At 45.7% G+C, this 18970-nt stretch overlaps 1 protein-coding gene across 3 annotated transcripts; it reads right to left on the bottom strand.

Annotated features, from left to right (window-relative positions):
- Positions 1 to 257: 257 nt before the first annotated feature.
- Positions 258 to 16421, bottom strand: tmem82 (transmembrane protein 82). 3 transcript variants are annotated; one of them, XM_072478302.1, is made up of 6 exons: positions 16267 to 16421; positions 15807 to 15879; positions 6906 to 7083; positions 5457 to 5865; positions 2895 to 3082; positions 258 to 1583 (listed from the first exon to the last, which is right to left on the bottom strand). In XM_072478302.1, the coding sequence occupies exons 1-6, from the start codon at positions 16409 to 16411 to the stop codon at positions 1470 to 1472; spliced, it is 1107 nt and encodes a 368-aa protein (XP_072334403.1). In that variant the 5' UTR covers positions 16412 to 16421; the 3' UTR covers positions 258 to 1469. The 3 variants fall into 3 exon arrangements, with proteins under 3 accessions (XP_072334403.1, XP_072334405.1, XP_072334404.1); XM_072478304.1 differs by having other exon boundaries at positions 2951 to 3082; XM_072478303.1 differs by lacking the exon at positions 16267 to 16421 and adding an exon at positions 15966 to 16156.
- Positions 16422 to 18970: the final 2549 nt, after the last annotated feature.

Here is an 18970-nt window from a genome sequence, read left to right as displayed (position 1 = left end):
GCTCCGCCTGCACCTGATCTCCACATGGACCTCCAGCAGGGGTCATAGTCCTCCGGAGTGGGAATAATCAGATTTTGCTCTCTCAGTTGAGACACTGAGGTCAGGTATAGCATCTATACTCCCACCTCAGCTGAGTCCAGAGGGTGGCGCAATACCCACTGCTGGCATAGAACCTCTTGGGATCATATTCGACTCATTCCGGCTCATCCATTTACAGCAGCATGTCTGTTGCTGGGGTAATAACGTTTACCATGCAGTTTTTTCCTCTGACAATATTTATTGACTGAAACACTTGCAAGTAACTTCATATAGAATGTGACAGAAACAAACTGGAGATGATCACCAATAATTAATGGGCAAGATAACAGACAAAATCACTTTAAATCACTTACAGGTGCCACGTAACTGAGTTCACAATTTTTCCATCTAATTTTCTCCCTTCCTATCCTGAATGTATCAACTCTTTTTTAAAAATAAATTTAGAGTACCCAATTATTATTTTTTTCCAATTAAGGGGCAATTTAGCGTGGCCAATCCACCTAGCCTGCACATCTTTGGGTTGTGGGGGTGAAACCCACGCAGACACGGGGAGAATGTGCAAACTCCACACGGTTAGTGACCCAGGGCCGGGATTCGAACCCGGGTCCTCAACGCCGTTGTCCCAGTGCTATCCACTGCGCCACCGTGCTGCCTTGAATGTACCAACTCTTGCCCGGTTAAGGGTTTCATAGGTTCAAGGCAACTTCCAGTGATTTCCCGGTTTTCACCTTCACACGGAGACCTAGGCATTGTTCCAGCAGAGTTTATGATTCTGGGGAGAATTAAAACGCAGCCCAATCCCATCCCTCACCCAACGTCCACACAGACTTTAAGCAGTGATCACCGATAGCAGCAAGGTCTCTGGCAAATTTATTTGATCCCTACGCTAATTGTAGCCCCTAGTACCACCCCGACTGAAATCAGGGAACACCGCACAGGTCAGGGGATTAAACCTGGGATCTTCCTATCTCAGAACCAGAGCCCTCGTTCACGGAGTAGGGTTCAACATTTAAAAATTACCTTTAAGAAATAAATGGGAAGCTGCAGTCAGCCCCACCCCCCACAGAAACATGTGCCCTTTTTACTAACCACTGTGAGGGTTCCAGATGTTGCTTCAAGGAGTAATGTCCCCTCAGCTCAATTATCAATATTATTAGCAAGCTTCCTAATGTGATAATGAGGTAATGGTACCTCCAATACATACCCTCGCCACAATGTTTTCGGTGTATATCTATACATACAACCACACCCTGGTTTGGACTGTCTGGCTGCCTGCAACTGTTACCTTTTTTCCCCCCAAGTTTCCAGAGTGCAAATCAGTAAATCAAAAATGAGAAAGGAGCTAAAGCTCAGAACTGTTCCCCCCCTCTCCCCAAAGATGCAGCAGGCTCTTGAATGGTCCGAGTACAGGGTTCGAGTCCACTCTCCATTCAGCTGCTGTCTTTCTGGTGATCCAGGGTTTGTGTGTCAGATACTCTTGATCGCTGCTGTGCGCTCTGCTGGGGTTGTCTTACTGTCCCCTTGGAACTGACTTCAGAGGAATCCTGTAAAACAGATCTTATTGTTTAAATTTAATGCGTCAACCATGGTCCAGTTGGTAGCCATTCTTGCCTCTGAGCCACAAGGGCCCTGGGTTCAAGTCCCACTCCATGGCAAGTTCTAATTCAAAGAAGAACAGGGCGGAAGTTATCGTCCAGTGTCCTGGCCAATATTCATCCCTTGATCAACATCACACAAAGAGATTAACCGACCATTGCTGTTGTGGGAGCTTACTGTGTGCAAATTGGCTGTTACATTTCCCACATCACAGCAGTGGCTACACTTCAAACACACTTCACGCGCTACAGGACATTCTGTGGCTATGAAAAGCACGATGCAAATGCAAGTATATGTTTCTTAAAATTTGCTCCACCTCTATCCTCTACTGAAGGTGCTGCCATTTGTTCAGTGCGTCAGACACGGGGGATGCTATACCTGACCTCACCACCTGTCCACCATTAACTCACACTCACACCTACTGGGTGAGCTTGGACATTACTGCCCAGACATTCTTTCAATTTAATTGTGTAAACAGATTGGGAAATATTAAAACATTAGAGTTACTTGTGTCTAAACCTGCAAAAAGCATTCAACATCAGAAAAGATGAGCACCAACCCAAATACATGTTCTTGCGTGTGTAAACATGAAAGGAAGTGTGCACATATACAGATAAATGTGGACATGGAGCTTATGTAGAGGCAGAGGTGAACATGGAGAGGGTGTATCCCCACGTGGAGTAGAATCTGCAAACAGTGACTGCTCAGCTGGTAAGAATGTTTGGAAAGAGTCGATATTCCATAGTATTCAAGTTGCAATTGGGGTATAATTGTTTAATAAATGCACTTATTGTTTAATATACTGCTCCCCCAATGTATAAAGGGGATATAAGGGGCACCGTTTTGTTTTTGAAGTGACTATTCAACGCAATAAGGAAGTCGAAGAAGTCAAGAATTGCCTCCTAGTTCTTATCACTGAGTTACCATTGGTGCTTAACAAAGAAAACTGTTAATATAATTAATTTCTTAGGACGACATGCATGAATGTTATTACACATTGAGACGCAAACAGAAATATAGCAAATTTTAAAGATTCTTAAACCAAGTGATGGAAAAATGCAGAAAACAGATGAGGACCTAAGAACATCGAGGAGACTGGACTAAATGATCACATGAATTTCTGGAAGTTATATACAGAATCAGCCTTTTGGCCACAGTGTTTCTGCCAATCAGCATCTGGAAGGGTTGTACCTCGCTCGAAGCAAGTATGCTCTGACCCAGTTACCTCTGGTATTAGGGAAGGCAAGGAGATTGCTTACCCATTGTCTACATGCCTCCATCATTGTTCCTGCCTGAAGCAGACACAATATCTCACCAACAAACGATAAGATCACGTGGAGCACGTCAGCCCACCTCCCGACAGTCAGCGTCAAAATCAGCAGCCCACCCATCCTCACACCTACTGTCTGGTAGATACTCTGCTCCGTTGGATTCTGCTTCTGCTCCTCTGAAACATGAAATGAAATGAAAGTCGCTTATTGTCACAAGGAGGCTTCAAATGAAGTTACTGTGAAAAGCCCCTAGTCGCCACATTCCGGCGCCTGTTAGGGGAGGCTGGTACGGGAATTGAACCGTGCTGCTGGCCTGCCTTGGTTTGCTTTCAAAGCCAGCAATTTAGTGGTGTGCTAAATGACAGAAGAGGTCAGTTGCAATGGCACCGTCCAAACATTTAACATAACAATGTCCCACAGTGGTTCACACATCCAGGGATCTAGGCAGGGTGCAATTCATAAATCATTTGTGTTGGAAACGCAGGTTGACAAAGCCATTCAAAAGTGGTAACAAATCCTGGAGGTCATTTCTAGAGGCAGAGCATCCAAAAGCAGAGAGGTTATGCTGAACATAGGCAGAAATTTAATTGACCCACAATTAACTGTGAACAGTTCTGGTCTCCACATCACGAAAAAAAGATTTAGAAGCACTGGAGTAATTTTAAAACATTTATTCGTTCACAGGATGTGGGAGCCCTTGGCTGGGCCAGCATTTAGCCAGTGCAAAAGACAATTTACAACCAGAACTTGCATTTATATAGCACCTATAACTTAAGAAAACACCCCAAAGCACTTCATAGGAGCATTACAGAATAAAATGCGAGACCCAGCCATGTGAGGAGATATTAGGGCAGATGACCAAAAACTCTATTCAAAAGATACTTTAAAAAAAAAATTTTTTTTAAATTTTGAGTATCAAATTTATATTTTCCAATTAAGGGGCCTTTTAACACAAGACCCTGCTCCCATGCCTGCTGCAATGTTCCAGTGAAGCTCAACGCAAACTGGAGGAACAACATCTCATCTTCCGGTTAGGCACGCTACAGCCTTCCGGTCTCAACATCGAATTCAACAGCTTCAGATGATTGGTTCTACCCCACCTCGACCCATTTGTTTTCATCCCATTTAATTTTAACTGTCTTTTACCACTTCTTTCTTTCTTTATATAGATTTAAACCTCCCCCCATTTTATCCAACTTTCCTTACCCTTTCTCTCCTTTGCTTCCCCCTTCCCCTCCCCCCACATCTACATCTGTCACAGTTTACCCTCTGATGTTAGTTTCTCTATTTGGCCTTTCACATCTTTTGTTCTCTCTGGGGACTGCCATTAGCACTCTTCCCCCGTGGTTTCTGTGGCCCTTAGCACCCGGTTTCCCTGGGTTTCTGTGGCTATGACACATCTTTCATTCTCACTCCACAGTATAAATATTTCCCACTTAGTCTCTGTCTTATAGCTTTGACAAAGGGTCATCTGGACTGGAAAGGTTAGCTCTTTCTCTCCCTACAGGTGCTGCCAGACCTGCTGAGATTTCCCAGCATTTTCTCGTTGGTTTCTCCTTGGGTCAAATGACCCGTTGTGAAATTCTGCACAATAGGGATAGAGGAAAGAAGCACTGAATCAGGAAGAAACTAAAACAAGAGGCCGGGTTGAAGAGTTTTAAGAAGTGGAGGGATGTGTATGTTTAGGACTCAGGCAGCTGAAGGCTCTGCCATCAGTATTGGGATGAAGGATGGAAGGGAGGGTGGAGCCGGGCAGGAGATATATCCTTGTGGGCTGCTTCGAGCCATCTCATCTTATAACAAATTCCCGGTTCTTATCATTTCTTTCCAGTGATGCAAAGACTATGTCCCCTTTGCGGATTATAATGCATTCCGCACCTGCCCCCCCGCCCCCCAAGTTAATTACTACTTTTAAACTTCTGCATTTCCATGTTTCCACAGATTACAGATACAGCAGATTTCATACACAGGAGGGCTTGGGGTGAACTGTCAAATAACCAGTTAACAAAATTAAAAACCAACTGGATTTCCCTGTCGCAGAAGGGAGGTCAAACGGTGAAACTTGCAGCGTTTTCACATTTTGTCCCAATTTCCTCTCCGGAGGACACTAACTCCTTCCTGGAGTACAGGTTGCACGGCTGCTGGCTTCCATCCATTATTCCGTCTCTCCTGTATGTGCCTTCCAGGACAATGAACTTGGTCGGACATTATTCCATGGGAGTTTCACAGATCCTACCACACCCTTCATCTGCCCCGTGCAATTTCTGAGACGAATCACTGGACAGTGATCAGGCTTTTTTCTTTTTGCTGAGATTATTTATTTTTCCGATTATTGCTGAGATACCAAGGTCCCTGGTTCAGGTCAGTTAATTCAGCCCAGTCCATGTATAGAAACTGGAACATTGCTGGTCTGTATGGCACAGTGTCACACTGGATAGTGCATTCAGTCACTGCGTGTAGCCACGGGTGACCTATGCCTTGCCCTTTCACTCCGCCGCGATCAGATCTAGTAGACTACTCTGTCCTGCACACTATCTTGTCAATTCTCACCTTGCATGTAAATCACCAGCAGGGTGTAGCAGATAGTCAGGGGTGTCCAGAATCTTATTGCCTCTGAGGTGGTGAGGAAGTCTCTGTTGATGAGAAAGATGGCCGCCACATCCGCCACCAAGAACACCACCTTCAAGGCGTTGCACAGCAGCTTAGGGATCTGATGCCAGGTGGACAGGAGGAGGATGCACACCCCACAGTACCGCTCCTTACTGTGTAACTCATACATGGTGTTGACGTGCTTCACCAGCCTCCACACGTACCACATGATGAGGCCAGCGAGGCCGGTGCTTAGCATCAAGCTTAACGTCGAGTGAGGAGCCCCCTCATTCAGGTAGCTCAGGCTTGCCGTCATACCACATCCCACAGAAAACTGGCACAGGAGGAAGATCTGCTTCCGGGACGCTCCCTGGAAAACCAGTTAGAAAGTTTAGTCTTGCACTCATCACATCTGCCAATCAGGTGTTCAAACAGCAAATTAACTTTACAATCTTAAAACCGTCACCTGTCGCTTGGCACCCCCAGTAACTGCCGTTTGATGTGTGCTCATTTACCAATCATGCTTCAGTAGCTGCTTAGTTGCTTGGAATTAGCTGCCTGTAATGTTACAGCTTTACGGTTTTGACACCGATTATTATTTATGGCTGTGAAGGCTCCTCTCAGTTGCCCCCTTTCATGGACTTAAAAGCCCATCTTCCTCTCAACTCTTTCCTCATAACTCAGCTCTTAGGTTGTACTCCCACAACTTTCATACCTCGACTCTGACACGGGGAGGCGGTGGCGTACTGGTATTGTCACTGGTATTGTCACTGGAGACAATGCTCTGGGGACCCAGGTCCAATACTCGCCACTGCAGATGGTGAAATTTGAATGCAATAAAATCTGGAATTTTATTTTTAAAAGTCCAACGATGATCATGAAACCATTGCCGTAAAAACCCACCTGGTTCACTAATGTCCTTTAGGGAAGGAAATCTGCCATCCTTACCTGGTCTGGCCTACATGTGACTCCAGACCCACAGCAATGTGGTTGACTCTTAACTGTCCCCTCAAGGGCAAATAGGGACCAGCAATAAATGCTGGCACAGCCAACGATGCCCACATCCCATGAAAGAATAATAAAAAAAACATTTCCCAAATGACTGTTCATCACTAGACAGCTTGGACGACAGCAGAGGCTACGGTTGGTCCAAGTGCATCTAGAAAGAGTCAAGTGAAAGGGGCAGGTACATTGAGGCAGAACAACAACCAGCTTGCTCCTAATCCAGAATTCACCTCATGCTCTTATCTCCCGTTCCACGAAAGGAATCTCCTGCATTTATGGCAGTATCAACGGGTCTGATTTCCTAACGTGACCTTCAGACCCTGTAATCTGGCCGGGCAGAGTTCCTTCTGGATGTTACATACTGACTCTGTGCGTCACCTTGTCAAAAGTAATAAATAAACTTACATGGTCATTGGAAAGCAACATGGAAATGATTCGTAGGGAGAATTCCAGTACCACTAGAGAGGACACTCTGGATCCCACGGTGGCGAATAGGATGATCAGGATGCATAAATGCAGGGAATCCAGAATTTGACGCTGTGAATGCAATTTGGGAGCTTTGACCCCTTCGCGGGCAGGTTCACTGAAACAATAAAATGGCAGACTTTCCTCATGATTGATTCAAGACGTTTGTTTTTCTCCCACTTTCCCAGTGTCCTCAGAGTACAGCATCCTGAAGAGATCCTGGTTTGTGTATACTCCTGGTACCAGTTGCTGTGTCCATCAGAGAATACTTAGAATCATAGAATCTCTACAGTGCAGGAGGCCATTCGGCCCATCGAGTCCGCACCCGTCCTTTGAAAGATTAGCCTACCCAGGCCCACTCCCCCGCCCCGTCCCTGTAACCCTAACTAACCTGCACATCCCTGGTCACTAAGGGGCAATTTTGGCATGGTCAATCCATCTAGCTTGCACATCTTGGGAGAAAACCCAGAGCACCCGGAGAAAACCCACACGCAGACACGGGGAGAAAGTGCCAACTCACCACAGACAGTCCCCCAAAGGGTGGAATTGAACCCGGGTCTCTGGCGCTGTGAGATAGCAGTGCTAACCACTGTGCTGGGTCACCCGGCTTCTGGGTGACTCCCTCCAATTCTGCTTTCCTATCGTGTGGGATCAAATCTGAATCGCGATGCTCCTCATTCCCTCTCCTCCCCCAATTATTTCTCAGGATGAAAAGGGGTCAAATCCCACTGTGTTTTATTGCTATTTGACAATCTCTTTAGGCAATGAGCAGTGGACAATTATTGCAGGACCCAACCATCCTATGGACTTTCTTTCAGGAATAACTCAAAGTACTTTGCTTACAATTAATTATTTTATGTGGGTAAATGTGGCAGCTGTTTGGCACACAGCAAGATCCCAGAAGCATCAACGAAAAGGATGACAAGTTTGTCTGTTTTTTTCCAGTGAGAACTGTTAGGTAGGATACTGGGATAATTCCCCGTTGTTGTTTGAACAGTGCCGTAAGATCCTGAACACCCCCAACTGAGATATTTGTGTGATCGGAAGAAACATAGTGACTTGTTGGGAAAGGTAGGAGTGGAACCATAAGTGCAGTGGAGGAGAGCGGCCAATACCCTCAAAAGCTGCAAAGAAACTAAGAGGATTGCTGGGGGGGGAATACTTTTTTTGCTTCCAAACATGAAGTTACTGTCTTAGCCATAAAGATACCACTCTGGGTATCTTGAAAATGAAAAAATGAAAATTGCTGATTGTCACAAGTAGGCTTCAAATGAAGTTACTGTGAAAAGCCCCTAGTCGCCACATTCCGGCGCCTGTTCGGGGAGGCTGGTACGGGAATCGAACCGTGCTGCTGGCCTGCCTTGGTCTGCTTTAAAAGCCAGCGATTTAGCCCAGTGTGCTAAACCAGCCCCTATCTTTAATAATTGGGTACTCTAAATTTATTTTAAAAAGGATACCACTCTGTTCAAAGTTAACAATTGCATTACATGTGACTGATTATCAAATATTTACTTATTTATTTTTGTTTTTTTACAGATTTAGAGTATCTAATTATTCTTTTCCAATTAAGGGGCAATTTAGCGTGGCCAATCCACCTAACCAGTACATCTTTGGGTTGAGGGGATGAAACCCACGCAGACACGGGGAGAATGTGCAAACTCCACCCAGACAGTGAGCCAGAGCCGGGATCGAATCCGGGTCCTCAGCGCCGTAGTCAGCAGTGCTAACCACTGCACCAGAGTGATGCCCTTCCTTTTTTTTTTAGATTATCCAATTAATTTTTTCCAATTAAGGGGCAATTTAGCATGGCCAATCCACCTAGCCTGCACATCTTTGGGTTGTGTGACGTCCTTCCAAATGTTTATTTAACAACAACAACCTACAAATGGGCAGCATGGTGGTGCACTGGTTAGCACTGCTACCTCATGGATTGGCCACACTAATTGCCCCTTAATTGGAAAAAAATTGGGTACTCTAAATTTTGGAGAGAGAAAAAAAACAACCGGCATTCATAAAGTGCCCTTAATGCAGTAAAATGTCCCAAGTCAACTCACAAGACATCACTTAAAAACATTTACACTGCTCCAAATGAGGAAACCATTAGGACAGGCGAAAGAGGTGGACTTTATGGAGTGTCTTAGAGGAGGACAGAGAGGTGGAGAGGTTTGGATGGGGGATGGGGGTTGTTGCTAGAGGAGGTTACAGAAGGGTGAAAATTTTGAGGGGTTGGTGGATTGGGAGACTGCGGAACAGCGATTACAGGGATGATGGGTTTTGGTGCGAGTTAGGATACAGGCTTTGGATGACCTCAAATTTATGGAAGGTTGGTGGAGAGAACATTGTATTCCACAAATATTCATTACCCATGCCTGGTAAAATAATTAAAACCTCCTCCATTTTCACTACAGTTCTACAGTAAGAGCTCCCACATTAGGTATTAACATTACAAACCTGTTAGAGTTCTTGGAAGAGATAACAAATAGGTTAGACCAAGGAGAGCCAATGGATGCTATCTATCTTGACTTCCAAAAGGCCTTTGATAAGGTGCCTCACGGGAGACTGCTGAGTAAAATAAGGGCCCATGATATTCGAGGCAAGGTACTAACATGGATTGACAATTGGCTGTCAGGCAGAAGGCAGAGAGTTGGGATAAAAGGTTCTTTTTCGGAATGGCAACCGGTGACGAGTGGTGTCCCGCAGGGTTCAGTGTTGGGGCCACAGCTGTTCTCTTTATATATTAACAATCTAGATGACGGGACTGGGGGCATTCTGGCTAAGTTTGCCGATGATACAAAGATAGGTGGAGGGGCAGGTAGTATGGAGGAGGTGGGGAGGCTGCAGAAAGATTTAGACTGTTTAGGAGAGTGGTCCAAGAAATGGCTGATGAAATTCAACGTGGGCAAGTGCGAGGTCTTGCACTTTGGAAAAAAGAATAGAGGCATGGACTATTTTCTAAACGGTGACAAAATTCATAATGCTGAAGTGCAAAGGGACTTGGGAGTCCTAGTCCAGGATTCTCTAAAGGTAAACTTGCAGGTTGAGTCCGTAATTAAGAAAGCAAATGCAATGTTGTCATTTATCTCAAGAGGCTTGGAATATAAAAGCAGGGATGTACTTCTGAAGCTTTATAAATCATTAGTTAGGCCCCATTTAGAATACTGTGAGCAATTTTGGGCCCCACACCTCAGGAAGGACATACTGGCACTGGAGCGGGTCCAGCGGAGATTTACACGGGTGATCCCAGGAATGGTAGGCCTAACATACGATGAACGTCTGAGGATCCTGGGATTACATTCATTGGAGTTTAGGAGGTTGAGGGGAGATCTAATAGAAACTTACAAGATAATGAATGGCTTAGATAGGGTGGACGTAGGGAAGTTGTTTCCATTAGCAGGGGAGACTAGGACCCGGGGGCACAGCCTTAGAATAAAAGGGAGTCACTTTAGAACAGAGATGAGGAGAAATTTCTTCAGCCAGAGAGTGGTGGGTCTGAGGAATTCATTGCCACAGAGGGCGGTGGAGGCCGGGACGTTGAGTGTCTTTAAGACAGAAGTTGATAAATTCTTGATTTCTCGAGGAATTAAGGGCTATGGAGAGAGAGCGGGTAAATGGACTTGAAATCAGCCATGATTGAATGGTGGAGTGGACTCGATGGGCCGAATGGCCTTACTTCCACTCCTATGTCTTATGGTCTGATTTGAAATGGAGTTCTTCCACAGTCTGTTTGGAAAGTTTAAACACTCTCTTCATCTGAGCACACTAGGAATAGTTAGTCCTTGTTCCCATCAAGTTTTACCAGGAATTACTATGTCACATGATGAATGAGGACTTAGGGAGAAAAATAGGATTGTTTATTATTCTAAGTTTAGTACACTGGGCTTGAGCCATGGAGTGAAACATAAAATGTTCAACACAATCGGAGCCATTGACAATGCATATTACAGCAGGTTACAGTATGAAGTATATCAGAGAATGTTATAACAAAGGTGTTACAACAAAATTGTAACAAGGTTTATCAAAGAATGTCACATTGAGGAGTGTGGGGTATTTCAGAGTGTCACATTGAGGAGTGTGGGTTATTTCAGAGTGTCACATAGAGGAGTGTGGGGTATTTCAGATGTCACATTGAGGAGTGTGGGTTATTTCAGAGTGTCACATAGAGGAGTGTGGGATATTTCGGATGTCACATTGAGGAGTGTGGGATATTTCGGATGTCACATTGAGGAGTGTGGGTTATTTCAGAGTGTCACATTGAGGAGTGTGGGATATTTCGGATGTCACATAGAGGAGTGTGGGATATTTCAGATGTCACATTGAGGAGTGTGAGTTATTTCAGAGTGTCACATAGAGGAGTGTGGGGTATTTCAGATGTCACATTGAGGAGTGTGGGGTATTTCAGAGAGTCACATTGAGGAGTGTGGGTTATTTCAGAGTGTCACATTGAGGAGTGTGGGGTATTTCAGAGTGTCACAATGAGGAGTGTGTGGTATTTCAGACACTGTTACATTGAGGAGTGGGATATTTCAGAGTGTCACATTGAGGAGTGTGGGTTATTTCAGAGTGTCACATGGAGGAGTGTGGGTTATTTCAGAGTGTCACATTGAGGAGTGTGGGTTATTTCAGAGTGTCACATAGAGGAGTGTGGGTTATTTCAGAGTGTCACAATGAGGAGTGTGGGGTATTTCAGACACTGTCACATTGAGGAGTGGGATATTTCAGAGTGCCACATTGAGGAGTGTGGGGTATTTCAGAGTGTCACATAGAGGAGTGTGGGTTATTTCAGAGTGTCACATAGAGGAGTGTGGGTTATTTCAGAGTGTCACAATGAGGCGTGTGGGGTATTTCAGAGTGTCACAATGAGGAGTGTGTGGTATTTCAGAGTGTCACATAGAGGAGTGTGGGTTATTTCAGAGTGTCACAATGAGGAGTGTGGGGTATTTCAGACACTGTCACATTGAGGAGCGGGATATTTCAGAGTGTCACATTGAGGAGTGTGGGGTATTTCAGAGTGTCACATTGAGGAGTGTGGGTTATTTCAGAGTGCCACATTGAGGAGTGTGGGATATTTCAGAGTGTCACATTGAGGAGTGTGGGATATTTCAGAGTGTCACATTGAGGAGTGTGGGGTATTTCAGAGTGTCACATAGAGGAGTGTGGGTTATTTCAGAGTGTCACATTGAGGAGTGTGGGGTATTTCAGAGTGCCACATTGAGGAGTGTGGGGTATTTCAGATGTCACATTGAGGAGTGTGGGGTATTTCAGATGTCACATTGAGGAGTGTGGGGTATTTCAGAGTGCCACATTGAGGAGTGTGGGGTATTTCAGATGTCACATTGAGGAGTGTGGGATATTTCAGAGTGTCACATTGAGGAGTGTGGGATATTTCGGAGTGTCACATTGAGGAGTGTGGATTATTTCAGAGTGTCACATAGAGGAGTGTGGGTTATTTCAGAGTGTCACAATGAGGAGTGTGGGGTATTTCAGACACTGTCACATTGAGGAGTGTGGGGTATTTCAGATGTCACATTGAGGAGTGTGGGATATTTCAGAGTGTCACATTGAGGAGTGTGGGGTATTTCAGATGTCACATTGAGGAGTGTGGGTTATTTTAGATGTCACATTGAGGAGTGTGGGCCATTTCATAGTGTCACATTGAGGAGTGTGGGGTATTTCAGAGTGTCACATTGAGGAGTGTGGGGTATTTCAGATGTCACATTGAGGAGTGTGGGATATTTCAGAGTGTCACATTGAGGAGTGTGGGTTATTTCAGAGTGTCACATTGAGGAGTGTGGGGTATTTCAGATGTCACATTGAGGAGTGTGGGGTATTTCAGAGTGTCACATTGAGGAGTGTGGGATATGTCGGATGTCACATGGAGGAGTGTGGGATATTTTGGATGTCACATTGAGGAGTGTGGGTTATTTCAGAGTGTCACATTGAGGAGTGAGGGATATTTTGGATGTCACATTGAGGAGTGTGGGATATTTCAGGTGTCACATTGAGGAGTGTGGGTTATTTCAGAGTGTCACATAGAGGAGTGTGGGTTATTTCAGAGTGTCACAATGAGGAGTGTGTGGTATTTCAGACACTGTTACATTGAGGAGTGTCACATTGAGGAGTGTGGGGTATTTCAGAGTGTCACATTGAGGAGTGTGGGTTATTTCAGAGTGTCACATAGAGGAGTGTGGGTTATTTCAGAGTGTCACATTGAGGAGTGTGGGTTATTTCAGAGTGTCACATAGAGGAGTGTGGGTTATTTCAGAGTGTCACAATGAGGAGTGTGGGGTATTTCAGACACTGTCACATTGAGGAGTGGGATATTTCAGAGTGCCACATTGAGGAGTGTGGGGTATTTCAGAGTGTCACATTGAGGAGTGTGGGATATTTCAGAGTGTCACATTGAGGAGTGTGGGTTATTTCAGAGTGTCACATTGAGGAGTGTGGGGTATTTCAGATGTCACATTGAGGAGTGTGGGGTATTTCAGAGTGTAACATTGAGGAGTGTGGGATATTTCAGATGTCACATTGAGGAGTGTGGGATATTTCAGAGTGTCACATTGAGGAGTGTGGGTTATTTCAGAGTGTCACATTGAGGAGTGTGGGGTATTTCAGATGTCACATTGAGGAGTGTGGGGTATTTTGGATGTCACATAGAGGAGTGTGGGATATTTTGGATGTCACATTGAGGAGTGTGGGTTATTTCAGAGTGTCACATTGAGGAGTGTGGGATATTTTGGATGTCACATTGAGGAGTGTGGGATATTTCAGGTGTCACAGAGGAGTGTGGGGTATTTCAGAGTGTCACATTGAGGAGTGTGGGTTATTTCAGAGTGTCACATAGAGGAGTGTGTGGTATTTCAGACACTGTTACATTGAGGAGTGTCACATTGAGGAGTGTGGGGTATTTCAGAGTGTCACATTGAGGAGTGTGGGTTATTTCAGAGTGTCACATAGAGGAGTGTGGGTTATTTCAGAGTGTCACAATGAGGAGTGTGGGGTATTTCAGACACTGTCACATTGAGGAGTGGGATATTTCAGAGTGCCACATTGAGGAGTGTGGGGTATTTCAGAGTGTCACATTGAGGAGTGTGGGTTATTTCAGAGTGTCACAATGAGGAGTGTGTGGTATTTCAGAGTGTCACAATGAGGAGTGTGTGGTATTTCAGACACTGTTACATTGAGGAGTGGGATATTTCAGAGTGCCACATTGAGGAGTGTGGGGTATTTCAGATGTCACATTGAGGAGTGTGGGTTATTTCAGAGTGTCACATAGAGGAGTGTGGGTTATTTCAGAGTGTCACAATGAGGAGTGTGGGTTATTTCAGAGTGTCACATTGAGGAGTGTGGGGTATTTCAGACACTGTCACATTGAGGAGTGTGGGGTATTTCAGATGTCACATTGAGGAGTGTGGGTTATTTCAGATGTCACATTGAGGAGTGTGGGGTATTTCAGATGTCACATTGAGGAGTGTGGGATATTTCAGAGTGTCACATTGAGGAGTGTGAGGTATTTCAGAGTGTCACATTGAAGAGTGTGGAGTATTTCAGAGACTGTCACATGGAGGAGTGTGGGTTATTTCAGAGTCTGTACATTGAGGAGTGTGGAGTATTTCAGAGACAGTTACATTGAGGAGTGTGGGGTATTTCAGAGTATGTTACATTGAGGAGTGTGGGGTATTTCAGAGACTGTTACATTGAGGAGTGTGGGGTATTTCAGAGACTGTTACAATGAGGAGTGTGGGTATTTCAGAGACTGTTACATTGAGGAGTGTGGGGTATTCCAAAGACTGTTACAATGAGGAGTGTGGGTATTTCAGAGACTGTTACATTGAGGAGTGTGGGGTATTTCAGAGACTGTTACAATGAGAAGTGTGGGTATATCAGGCTACAATAGACAGATCGCACACCTGGTAATATTATATTGAGGGTGTGGCATGGTAAAGTATGGTCCAGTGAGATGTGTACAGTGTTGCGTCTCAGAGAGTTGCACGATCATTACGGTTGTGGAAAGCCAATCAGCCCACTTTAACTCTTACTCAGTGATCAGCGTGGTGTATCCACATTCCTGATTGTAACACTCTGATATACCTCAACACTTATCACAATGCATTATGTCAACATTACAGTTTAGGCAAAAGAGGCGGCACAGTAGCACAGTGATTCGCATTGTTGTTTCACAACACCAGGGTCCCCGGTTCGATTCCCAGCTTGGGTGACTGTGCGGAATCTGCACGTTCTCCCAGTGTCTGCGTGTGTTTCCTCCGGGTGCTCCGGTTTCCTCCCACAGTCCAAAGATGTGCGGGTTAGGCGGATCGGTCACGCTAAATTGCCCCATAGTGTCCAAAAGCTAGGTGAGGTTGCTGGGTCATGGGGATAGGGTGGAGGTGTGGGCTTAGGTAGGGTGCTCTTTCCAAGACTCGATGGACCAAATGGCCTCCTTCCGCACTGTAAATTCTGGAGGCGGCACTGCACACATAAACCCAGTGGCAACTACTGGCATGGGTGACATGCCGCATCAATTGTGCGTCAGGGTAATTCACTCAGCTAGCCCATTAGAAGCTGGATTTGTAGTTAAACCTGCTGCAGGAAGTCAGGGCTGGTATTTAACAGTCTAAGCAGCCCTAGGACTATGTGATTATGGTTCAGGCAATGCCACTCAGCCTCCCCATCCATCCAGGAGGGGAGCTAGTCTCACTTCAGTATCCCACATCACACTCGTCTGTGCCTTTCTGTGAAAACAGCACAAAATAAATTCGGTTTGGCATTTTTTTTTTAAAGACCTTCGGGGGAAGCCGCCACCCTCAGAAAGTATTTTTTCCCCTTTCCCATAAATAAACTTACATCAAACTCTGGATGTGGAGATGGATCCGCAGCAAATGGTTGAGGATAGAGACAGCACACGCCGCGATCACACCTATGAACAGAAGAGTGGGGCGATATTGAAAACTTGCCCAATTTACACACTGGACTCCCCGCCCCGCAATCCGGCCTCCCACTCACCCTGCAGCAGGCTGTCTATGGGCTTCGAAGGCAGGGAAATCCACCCAAAGCTGGGGATGCACCATCGGAGAACGCCCCACATTCCCAGGCCCGGACCAGCTCTTCGATCCCTGCCCCGGGGTTAAAGTCCAGCCGGAGTCAAGACTCGCCCCCAGCGGTTGATCCAACACCGCCTGGCGATGGCGACAGAGTTGATGCCGGAACAAGAGAGAGACTCAACCCCTCAAACATGCAAATATCCCCCCCAAACCTCAAATATCCCGTCACAGCCTGCAGACCTGAAAATAATCCTCTCAAATACCTGTTAAAAAAGGAATCACAAACAGCCGTATTTCACCCAAACATGAAAATATATCCAAACATTGTAAATTATCCCTGATTCCTACACGCAAAGACGTCCTAGCCTTATTGAAATCCCCAACTCTCACTAGTATTTTCCAATTCATTAATACACCAAAGCTCTCCCAATAAAAGTGTGAGGAGCTGCATTTTGGGAGGACCCAACAAGGCAAGGGATACAATTAATGGTAGGACCCTAGGAAGTATAGAGGACCTTGGGGTGCGTGTCCTTGGGTACGGAAGGCAGCAGGACAGGTAGATAAGGTGGTTAAGAAAGCATATAGGATACTTGCATTTATTAGCTGAGGCACAGAATATAAGAGCAGGGCGGTTATGATGGGGCTGTATAAAAAGCTCCTAAGGCCACAGCAAGAGTTGTGTGTGTAGTTCTGGTCGGAAGGATGTGACTGCACTAGAAGGGCAGCACGGTAGCACAAGTGGATAGCACTGTGGTTTCACAGCACCAGGGTCCCAGGTTTGATTCCCCGCTGGGTCACTGTGCGGAGTCTGCACGTTCTCCCCGTGTCTGCGTGGGTTGCCTCCGGGTGTTCCGGTTTCCTCCCACAGTCCAAAGACGTGCAGGTTCGGTGGATTGGCCATGATAAATTGTCCTTCGTGACCAAAAAGGGTAGGAGGGGTTATTGGGTTACAGGGATAGGGTGGAAGTGAGGGCTTAAGTGGGTTGGTGCAGACTCGATGGACTGAATGGCCTCCTTCTGCACTGTATGTTCTATGTTCTAAGGCAGAAAGGGTGCAGAGTCAATCTATGATGTTGTCACTTTTGCCTCGCTGATAGCCCAGAGGCGAATATTGCTTGGTTGGAGGTCTCTCACTCTGCCCAATGCCTGTGCTTAGCTGGGTGACTTAATGTCATTCCTACACTTGGAGAAAGTCAAATTCACCATCAGGGGGTCAGTGGAGAAGATCTACCTAAGATGGTAACCATTTATTTCCTTTTTTAAGGATTTAATCACCATCCTGCTGTTAGGCGGTCGGTTTAGGTTAGTTTTAGTATTTAAGTTAATTATGTGTTGTGTGGTTTTTTTGGCTTCTATATTTGCTTGTGATTTTTTGCATTCTGTTGTTCTGATTTGTGTCGATTATTGTGAAGAAAAATTCTAATAAACATTCTCTTTAATAAAAAGAAAGGAGGGGCAGCACGGATGCGCAGTGGGTTAGCACTGCTCCCTCACGACGCCGAGGTCCCCGGTTCGATCCCGGCTCTGGGTCACTGTCCGTGTGGAGTTTGCACATTCTCCCCGTGTTTGCGTGGGTTTCGCCCCCACAGCCCAAAGATGTGCAGGGTAGGTGAATTGGCCACACTAAATTGCCCCTTAATTGGAAAAAATTAATTGGTTATTCCTAATTTAAAAAAAAAGAAAGGGTGCAGAGACAATTCACCAGGTTGTTGCCTGGGCTGGAGAGTTTCAGCTTGGAGGGAGGCTGATTAGGCTGGGGTTGTTTTCGTTAGAGCAGAGAAGGCTGAGAGGGGACCTGATTGAGTTGTACAACATTTTGATAGATAGACAGGGTAGATAGATAGGGTAGATAGGAAGAAATATTTCCCCTTAGTTGAGATGTTAACTAACAGGGGGCATAGATTTAAGATAACAGAGAGGGGATTTGAGGAAACATTTTTTCATCCGTAGGGTGTTGGGAATCTGGAATTCACTGGCGGTAGAGGCAGGAACACTCACAACATTTAAGAAGCATTTAGATGAGCACTTGAAGTACCATGGCAGATGAGGCTACGAATCAAGTGCTGGAAAATGGGTGCTTGATGACCGGCACAGACACAATGGACCGAAGGGCCTCTTTCTGTGCTGTGAAACTCAATGATATTTAACTCCTTATCTACTACGGATTTGTGGATTGGGTACAAACAAATGGTCAGACACCCTGTCAACAATTTAAGGTCCCACATAATCACTTGGACAAGGTACAGTGGGGGTACTAGGGGCTATACCCTAGTAATTACTTCAGGTTAGAAGGGAAGATACTTCTCCTGCTGTAAATTCATATGGGTAGAGATTATACCTGGCAATATGTGAGGGAAGAGCCCAAACAGAGAGGCTTGAGACTATTTGAATTTGGGCCTCAGGATTCATCTTCAGGGTGAGCTATTGAAGCTGATTGACTGTGCCTCATGAAAAAGCGTGCTTATAGATAGAGAGCTATCCAAGTACCAAGGTGCCGCTAACAGGGTGCCACAGGGATCAGGCGATGGAGCCATCCTGAAAGATTAATGGGTGGGGTTCTCCATCGGCCGACGGCGGAATCATGAAATGCAATTGGGCAGAGAATCGGTTTTGACGTCGAATTCGGGGCCGGCGCCAGTTTCACGACAAATCGCAATTCTCCTCTGCCACGTCAGCGGCGTCAATGCGTCCCAGAACCCACGTACAGTAAACGCTGTTGGCATATCATTAATGGACCTGACCTGGTATTCTCCGGGGCCTCTGCGATTCTCCGCCTCCACTGGGGCAAATTCCCGATGCCGCGGTTCACTTGTACTTTTAAAAATCGTGAAACTGCCGTTGTGGCTGCTGCGGGGGAGAGGGGGGACAGAAAGTGTCCGACGTGCTATAGTTTGCTGACCGTTGTGCCGCTGGTCGAGGGGCTTCTGCCAGGGCCACGGGCACGGAACCACATTGACGCGGCTGGCA

The sequence above is a fragment of the Scyliorhinus torazame genome, chromosome 16 (assembly GCF_047496885.1).
Source record: "Scyliorhinus torazame isolate Kashiwa2021f chromosome 16, sScyTor2.1, whole genome shotgun sequence".
In the NCBI taxonomy this organism is placed as follows: domain Eukaryota; kingdom Metazoa; phylum Chordata; class Chondrichthyes; order Carcharhiniformes; family Scyliorhinidae; genus Scyliorhinus; species Scyliorhinus torazame.
Note: the sequence above shows the minus strand (reverse complement) of the source record. Positions and strands in the feature narration are given on the sequence as shown.

What these genes read in the sequence shown, in the direction of transcription:
- tmem82 (XM_072478302.1), bottom strand. Translation starts at nt 16,411, where the DNA reads ATGAATTGGAAAATACTAGTGAGAGTTGGGGATTTCAATAAGGCTAGG. An exon ending in CTCCACATCCAGAGTTTGAT is followed by an intron (nt 7,084 to 15,806) that starts GTAAGTTTATTT and finishes TTATTGTTTCAG; the next exon opens with TGAACCTGCCCGCGAAGGGG. An exon ending in TGTTGCTTTCCAATGACCAT is followed by an intron (nt 5,866 to 6,905) that starts GTAAGTTTATTT and finishes CTGGTTTTCCAG; the next exon opens with GGAGCGTCCCGGAAGCAGAT.